The sequence below is a fragment of the Malus sylvestris genome, chromosome 16, assembly GCF_916048215.2.
Source record: "Malus sylvestris chromosome 16, drMalSylv7.2, whole genome shotgun sequence".
NCBI classification, from domain to species: domain Eukaryota; kingdom Viridiplantae; phylum Streptophyta; class Magnoliopsida; order Rosales; family Rosaceae; genus Malus; species Malus sylvestris.
In genome coordinates this window covers 27,534,013-27,542,212 of record NC_062275.1, presented here as the reverse complement: position 1 = coordinate 27,542,212, position 8,200 = coordinate 27,534,013, and the positions used below count along the sequence as shown (strand labels likewise).

At 39.3% G+C, this 8,200-nt stretch overlaps 1 protein-coding gene across 3 annotated transcripts; it reads left to right on the top strand.

Annotated features, from left to right (window-relative positions):
- Nucleotides 1-1,828: 1,828 nt before the first annotated feature.
- On the top strand, nucleotides 1,829-6,886 carry LOC126606505 (probable receptor-like serine/threonine-protein kinase At5g57670). 3 transcript variants are annotated; one of them, XM_050273892.1, is made up of 7 exons: nucleotides 1,829-2,167; nucleotides 2,297-2,530; nucleotides 2,713-2,870; nucleotides 2,967-3,046; nucleotides 3,227-3,362; nucleotides 4,953-5,102; nucleotides 6,672-6,886. In XM_050273892.1, the coding sequence occupies exons 1-7, from the start codon at nucleotides 1,960-1,962 to the stop codon at nucleotides 6,831-6,833; spliced, it is 1,128 nt and encodes a 375-aa protein (XP_050129849.1). In that variant the 5' UTR covers nucleotides 1,829-1,959; the 3' UTR covers nucleotides 6,834-6,886. The 3 variants fall into 3 exon arrangements, with proteins under 3 accessions (XP_050129849.1, XP_050129848.1, XP_050129850.1); XM_050273891.1 differs by having other exon boundaries at nucleotides 2,294-2,530; XM_050273893.1 differs by lacking the exon at nucleotides 2,297-2,530 and having other exon boundaries at nucleotides 1,844-2,167.
- The last annotated feature ends 1,314 nt before the right edge of the window (nucleotides 6,887-8,200 follow it).

Below are 8,200 nucleotides of genomic sequence, written 5' to 3'. Positions count from 1 at the left end.
CTCATAAAACGTTTCGTAGAACGTAGCCATTAAATCATATTTTTCATGTATGCATTTCTACTATTAAAACATGCATTTTAGAAGAGATCCACTCACACATACTTCATTGTCGAAGAGCTGTACGAAATAGGAATGACGGGTAAGCACAACTATACCCAAACGATTGAATTTCGGAAAACGGACTTAAAAAATGGATCCATGACGTCGAAAGTAGCCTAGGAGGGGTCTTGGACAAAACCCAAAAAAGTAAAAAAAAGTCAACGTTGATCGATCAAAGTTAATGGTCAAAACGGGTCAACAGGTTTGGGTTGGGTCAACTGGGTCACAGGTCGGTCAATGGGCCGGGTCAAAGGTTGGTCAACGGGCCGGGTCAAAGGTCGATCAACGGGCCTAGGGTTTGGGCTGGACCAGTTTAATAGGCTGGGCCGAGGCTTAAAAGGATTTGGTCTTGAAGCTATTGGGTCAAAGGCCTAAGTTGGATGGCCCAAAGGGCCTGAGGTTTAGTGGGGTTTTGGGTTCAACAGGCTTGGCTTGATAGTCCGACCCAAGGTAAAAGGGTTATGGGTTGGGGAAACGGGCTGGTTCCCTTGGGTTTGGGCTCAGGGGTTTAGCGGGCCAAGGCCCGAAGGCCTGGGTTATATGGGTTTGGGTTTCCGATTATAAGTCTTTCGACCCGTTTCTCTTCGGGAATGAAGGCTGGAGCCTCATGAGCCCTGGCTGACGCCGATCGACCAAACTAACCTATGATATAACCATAAAAAGGAAGGTACCTGAAAGAGGAAGATAATTTGTACCTGTGATGCACTGTAAAGTGGCCAGAGACGGCCGAGATTTCGCTCAAAGGTCTCAGGGGTTCACTGGGGGGTTTCTTTGTGCTTTGCCGTGCTTCATAAAGACGAGGGAGAGCGAGAGAGAGTCTACGCAATGTTGGTGGTGGTGGTGAGGTCGCTGGTGTGCCTCCTCGGGTGTACGTAGGTGTGGGTGTTGCCGGGAAAATGAGAGGGAGGGGGTCCAAGAGAGGGTGGGGGTCCAAGAGAGCTTCAGGATAGAGAGTGAGAGTGTGTGAGTTGAGAGAGATAGTGTGTTAACTTGGGGGGTGGGGGGGGAAGAGAAAAGGAGATAGGGTGCTACCAAGTGGCAGATAGAGAGAGGAGAAAAATCTAGAAAGGGGATTCGGATTTGGTAGAAAGTTTTGGGGGGGTAGTTTCGTAATTTTATTAATCTTTTAACAAAAATGTGAAATTACAATCTTTATTGAGGGTGCGGTTTCACATATAGTATAATGAGAAAACATAAAAAGAAATCAAACATTTACATGACGGACCATCTCACATTGTCATTACATATTATTTTGTTTTCACATGTGAATAATTTCATTGGTGGTTACAGTTGAGAAGTAAGAATTGATGAATGAAAGATTAATTTTCCTTTGAATTTGACATAATAGTGAATGAAATTTACAGACAAGGGGTCAATTGGCTTATTTCAAATAGTTCAAGAGGTTAATTTACCAAAAAAATAGTCCAAGTGGTCAATTTTAATTGGAGTAATAGTTTAAATGGTCAAATAACAATTTACCCTTGTTTTTAGCTTGACCTTTGTTGTCATTGTTGTGTTGTAGTTTGTTGCTTCTTTTAGTCCCCCAACCCCCCCCCCCCAAAAAAAAGAGTAAATTACCCCATGCATGGGTAACCATCATTCCTCCCAAGTCCCACAACACCCACACCCACAAAAACAGGACAAATCACTTCCTTCGAAGTTTTAACCAAGACAAAAGAAACAGACATCCCTTGCCCCTGCTCTCTCTGCCTCTTTCTCCATAAATTGAGAGAGAGAATTTGGTCCCCTTTGTTTCTGCTTTTTCACTTGAGAGCTGGCTCTGGCTGGAGATTTGTTGCTTAATTGCCCATTTGCTCTGCATATGAGAAAGTGCTTTTCATAATTCAGAAATTTGCAGGAATGAAATACATTAGAACAAACAGCCTGAAAAGGCTATTCTCCCTCAAATGGAGAAGCTTAGAGGAAGTCACTAGTCTGAATGGCTCCAAAGGTGTAGAAAACAATGAAATCCTGAAGAATGTTGAAGCAAAAGAGATTTCTCCAAGACCCACTTGGAAATGCTTCTCCTATGAAGAGATTTCTGATGCCACAAATGTTTTTAGCTCAGGTAGGTTTTTGTTTGTTTTCGTTCAAAACCTATTTGATCTTTTCAGGGTTTTCTTTGGGTGATTGAAATTTATATAGTATTCATATTTTGTCATGTGGGTTTTGGCAAAAAATCTGGTTGGGAAAGGAGGGTATGCAGAAGTTTATAGAGGAGTTCTGGAAAATGGTGAGGAAATTGTGGTGAAGAGGCTCACAAAAACTGTGACTGATGAGAGGAAAGAGAAGGAGTTCTTGAATGAGATTGGGACCATTGGCCATGTTTGCCACTCAAATGTGTTGTCTCTTGTGGGTTGTTGTATTGATAATGGCCTTTATCTCATCTTCCATTTCTCCTCCAAAGGCTCTATTGCTTCTCTTCTCCATGGTAAACATTTCACCATAACTTATATGGGAATGATTTCCGCGCACCTCTGGCCCTTGATTATTCTTTAAAAAGGTGCGCATAAATCATTTTCTGACACAAATTTACCAATTTAGAAATCTTGTTTTGCTTATTGGGCTTTGAATTTCTATGATAATATATTTTTCTTGAAATCCTTGTTGCAGATGAGGATTTGGCACCTCTGGATTGGAAAACAAGGTACAAGATAACTATTGGGAGAGCAAGAGGCCTCGGCTATTTGCACAAGGGCTGCCAGAGAAGGATAATTCATAGGGACATAAAGTCCACAAATATTCTATTGACTCTAGATTTGGAACCACAGGTTCACATAGAATCGTAGTCTCTTGCTCTCTTCTTAACCAAGATTTGAAACCAATGTATTGAATGTGATGTTTTTTTATTGTTTGAAATGTCACAGATATCAGATTTTGGACTGGCAAAGTGGCTTCCATCTCAATGGACTCATCATTCAATTGCTCCAATTGAAGGGACATTTGGGTAAGTCTGAATAAACATCAAATCCATGATTTATTAAAATTCTAAATACCATTTTTCTTAAATGATTAATCGACCGTGCGCAGTGGCGTTCTAGGATTCATATAGCCAACCCACTTAGTGAGATAAAGCTTTGTTGTTGTTATTGTTGATTAATCGATGATGTTGTATATAACTGTGCAGGCACTTAGCACCAGAGTACTATATGCATGGGATTATGGATGAGAAAACAGATGTGTTTGCTTTTGGAGTGATTTTATTAGAGCTCATCTCAGGCAGGAAACCAGTGGATGGCTCTAACCAAAGCTTACATGGCTGGGTAAGTAATGGAAACCCTCCCAAATCTTATTATATGATTTTTGTTTATTGCAACTTACCATATTCCACGGACAGGATGGACTTACATATACCCCTCAACATTTCAAGCTAAAAATACAATATCATCTGTTTCAGCTTTCCACAAAATATAATAAAATATTTGTCTGAGACGCCGCCTCGAGAGGTGCATGCAAGTCACTATCCTATTCCATCTAGGGCTGGGTTCGGTTCTTATCGGTTCGGTTTTTTGCCAAAACCGAAACCAAACCGAAATTTCGGTTCGGTTCGGTTCGGCCCAAATTTTTTTCGATTTTTTTCGGTTCGGTTTTTTTTTCGGTTCGGTTTTTTCGGTTCGGTTTCGGTTTTTTTTCGGTTTTTTTTTTTTCCTCCAAAAAATGCAAAACAGCCACAACAAATCCAGGCTTCAGCAGCAGCATACCCAAAACAAATTAATCAAACCGTATGTACTCTCACAAATTAATCAAACCTCAACTAATAGTCTAATAGTGTTCATAAATGAAGTTACCTAACCAAATCCAGCATACCCAAAACAAATTGCAAAACCATGAAATTTAGAAGCTACAGATCAAATTCATCAGAAGTTCAGAACCAACGAAATTGAAAAAAAAAATCTGCAAACGAAAATTAACCAACAACACAACACAAAAACAAAGAACCATGGATCATGGATCTACAACGATTAATGACTGCCCTCGTCCGCCGTTAACTGCCCATCAGTCCCAACTGCCCATCAGTCCCATGTTGTGCCACTGGACTGCTCCACTGCCACTGTGGTTTGGCTCTCCTCTTTGCTACCGTCGAAATCCACAAAGAGAGATAGTGATTTGGAGGAAGAGAGGAAGGGGAGAGAAAGAGAGAGAGAGAGAGGCAGAGAGGAAATAGCGGAGGGGAGAGAGTGGTTGAGAAAAGGGAAAACCGAAATGGGATTGGGAGAGTGACGGCTAGGGTTTTTAATCTTAAGAAATTTTATAAAGCATTAAATATTAGAAACCTATAAATATATTACTGGTACAATTATAACAAGACAAAGCCTACAGTCAAGTTGGCTTGAAGGAATTATCCCCCCTGGACGGAAGGGGTTCGATTCCTCACAGCAGCAGGTTTTAAGTATTTATATTTAATTTTAAGTTAAAAGGTTGTTGATTGCTCAAAAAAACTAAAAAACTTTTCGGAAACCCTGGAGGCATGAGGATTCGAACCCATGCACAGGGGCTTGAAAAGTTTCAAGCAAACCAACTTGGTAACAGGTTATGTCTTGTTATGATTGTATCACTAAATTATTTATAATATTGAAAACAAAATTAAATATATATATCTGTTCGGTTCGGTTCGGTTTCCGAACCTTAAAAACCGAAACCGAACCAGCCAGATTCGGTTCGGTTCGGTTTGGCAGTTTTGGTTCGGTTTTTTTTCGGTTCGGTTTTTTTCGGCCTCGGTTCGGTTTGGTTTTCGGTTTTTTTCGGTTTTCGGTTATTTGAACCCACCCTTCCATCTTAGCAAGACTAATTAAGTGAATAATAATTGAAAAGGTATATATTATATTTTGCAAATTGTTGTGGTTTTTCAACAGGCAAAACCAATTTTGAATCTTGGGGAGATTGAAAGGCTAGTAGATCCAAGGCTTAGAGGGGCCTTTGATGTTACACAGCTGAAAAGACTCGCCTTTGCAGGATCTCTCTGCATTAGAGCATCTCCAACATGGCGCCCTCCTATGAACGAGGTAGCTATTTATTTTATTTATAAGCTCATTTGTGTGTCAATTGTCATATTGATGAATGCAAATTCCCAATCGTAAAATTCTGATTTACCAGTCACCTAACTAGCTATTCTTTCGCAAAAAATTGACATTTGTACAATGTACTTTAGCCCGAAACTATTCTTGTTGAAAGCACTTTTGTTATATACGCAAAAAGATGCTTATAATTTAAAAACACTTTTAATTATCAAAATTTATCCCAGGTGCTAGTTTTGATTACCTAAAAGCATTTTAAGCCGTAAAAAACACATTACTACATGACCTCCTTAGTTAAAGTAGTCATTTATGGTATGCGGTTGTATGCCTGAAAGAAGAAGAAACTAATTATAATTACCTTTCCTTTTGGAAGTTGGTGAATATCTATAATAAGGAACAATCATGCACCATGATTTAAAAAAAGATTTAGATGTGATCACCAAATTGATTAGGCGAGTGGGTCCTAATTGTCTCATTTTTTTTAACCCATGTCATCTTCACTAGTCATTTTCATTTGCATATATAACACATGAGTGCTGTTAGGGAGATCAAATTTTTTAAACAAAATTCGTAAAATAAATGATATGGTTGTAGATGATTGGATTATTAATTAAGTATCGATTAACGTGCTTATTTCTTATTGGTGACACATTATTTGGTTTGAAAAATTTGGTCTCGCAAAACTGCACAATGTGAATCACAACAAGTTCATCCATATCATTTCCCCTTGCATAAATTTATGAGTTTAAGATAGAAGTATATAAAAATTAGTTGTATCATAATTATGTTGTAGGTTGTACACCTATCTTTTCCTTCTGCACACTTCTAATTATTTATGATATTTAATAGACAAAAATAAAAAGAGATAAGCATAAGAAAAAAAAAAGCGTGCGAAAATCATTATCCAATCTAATCAATGAGTTTGTGGATTTAGTATACTTGTTATGGTATATAGAAAATACATTATGGTTCAATATTATGGTTCAACTTTAAGAAACGATGGTCACTTAGTACTACGGTCTAATGATATTTCTCTTTACTTGTAAATGAGGTCTTTAGATTTGTTTATACCATACTTAGGGTCTCCGTATTTAGATTTTGTACAAATACTCGGGAGACTCAAATGTAATTATGTAATAAATTGAGGGGCAAATATGTAATAAGTGAGGAGCCCTTATTCTATAAAAGGACTTCTCACCCTTACAATTAGGGGAGACCATTTCTTAAGCCTTCTCACCCCTCTCACATCCCCTCTCATATTCAGAGGTTCTCTTCCTCACCTCTCAGATAAATACAATATCAGTGTGGACGTAGCCCAAACCTTGGGGTGAACCACGATACATCTTGTGTTCTTTACATTACTTGAAGATTCACGGTCGGATTTACATTGTTCCAAGACCTCCGGTTTTGTGCATTAACATTATTACTAACTCATTGTGAGGCTAGACTGATCCCCTCCTCTTAGTGAAGATAACATCGTTTGTTCAAAAAAAAAAAAATGAAGAATTGGCATGAATACATTCGATATAGTAATTTAATTTGCCATTATATTTGCAGGTATTGGAGGTGATGGAATCAGAAGGGCAAATAGACAAAGAGAGATGGAAGATGGCAGAGGAAGAAGTAGATGAGTTTTGGGGTTTTGAGGATCTAGAATATGAGTGCAACGCTTACTTCTCAATTTCACCACACGATTCCATATCAACAGCAAGTTGTTAATTAGATGTAATAATTATGTTGAAGAGCTATAAAGAAAAGGGGTTAGGCACGAACTTTATGTCAATTTTATTATTATTATATATGTTTGGGCCCAGAATATTGGTTTGGGCCTAGATGTATTCTCGGCCCGGAAGGCCGTACAAAAAAGGTTACTGTGGATCATTTAGTTCATGGGCTTTCTAATATAGGTCGGTCAAGTCATGCTGCGAGACGAGTAATTGAATCCTGGCACAATAAGGAGTCTCGGCAAGATATGGATAAGAAGTGAATCCAGTTTGATAAAGGAATAGGTTCAAAGTCATAGTGAAAATAGGACTGGTCGAGATGGTGTTTGATGAGAAGAAGAAATCCTAATCCGAGTAGGGTTTTAACTCGGTCTAGAAAGTGCCTGGTGCTATAAATAGAAAAGGATGTGCATCGTTCAAGCCCCTTCCAATTCAACACACAATTGCCCCGCGCAAATTCTCTCAACAACCTTGAGACTTTTTCCTTTTCTTTTTTCGCCAACCCACTTTCAGTTTGGATAAACAACACTGTGAAGGCAACCAGAGATATCTTCAGTCGGCATAGATAGCACTGTCACCGTAGAACCAGCCAGTCTCGCAGCATCTTCAGTCGGCAAAGATAGCATTGCGTCGAGGGTGACTGGTTATTGATCCAAGTTTCGGCCGAGAAGGATTTCTGAATCCTTATTGGTCGAGGTCATATCATTAGCCTTTTCGGCGAAGTGAGGTGTTACAGTTTATTAGGCTCGGCACATTGCACGCCGAGTTGGTTTATGATTGGATACTCTCAAGTGGGATTTAGAGTTCGGCATTCCGATAGCTGAACCATGTTTATTGTTAAGATATATATCCGCTTTGAGTATTTGTGCCCTTACACCTTGGTGTCTATTCGATGTGAGTTTACTTTGACAAATACCATCACTGTGACCGAATCCAACAACGATGACGATTTGTGAACTTCGTAAGAATAGTAGCCTTGTCTTCAGGTTCGAGAACCCAAGAGGTCGAGATGTGTTCCTTCCTCAGTCGTAATCGTGAAACGCAGAAGTCAGCCACGCACTAACGCAACATCAATAAATTTTACTCCTCGGTCGAGCTCGACCGACGAGTTGGCACGCCCTGCATTCAACCAAAGGACGTAGTTAGCTTATAGATTACTCAGCCTACGCGCCACGTAGGCTTGGTAGTTTTTAGGGTCAACATTTTGACACGCCCAGTGGGACCCAGTGCTAAACTACGAAGTTCATGCCAATTGAAACACGATCGGTTAAAAAGAAAATAGCTATGGAAAAATCAACAACCGATTTGCTAATTCAGAACATAGGACAAAGTGTATCACAGACACAGAATCCACTTAGTGCC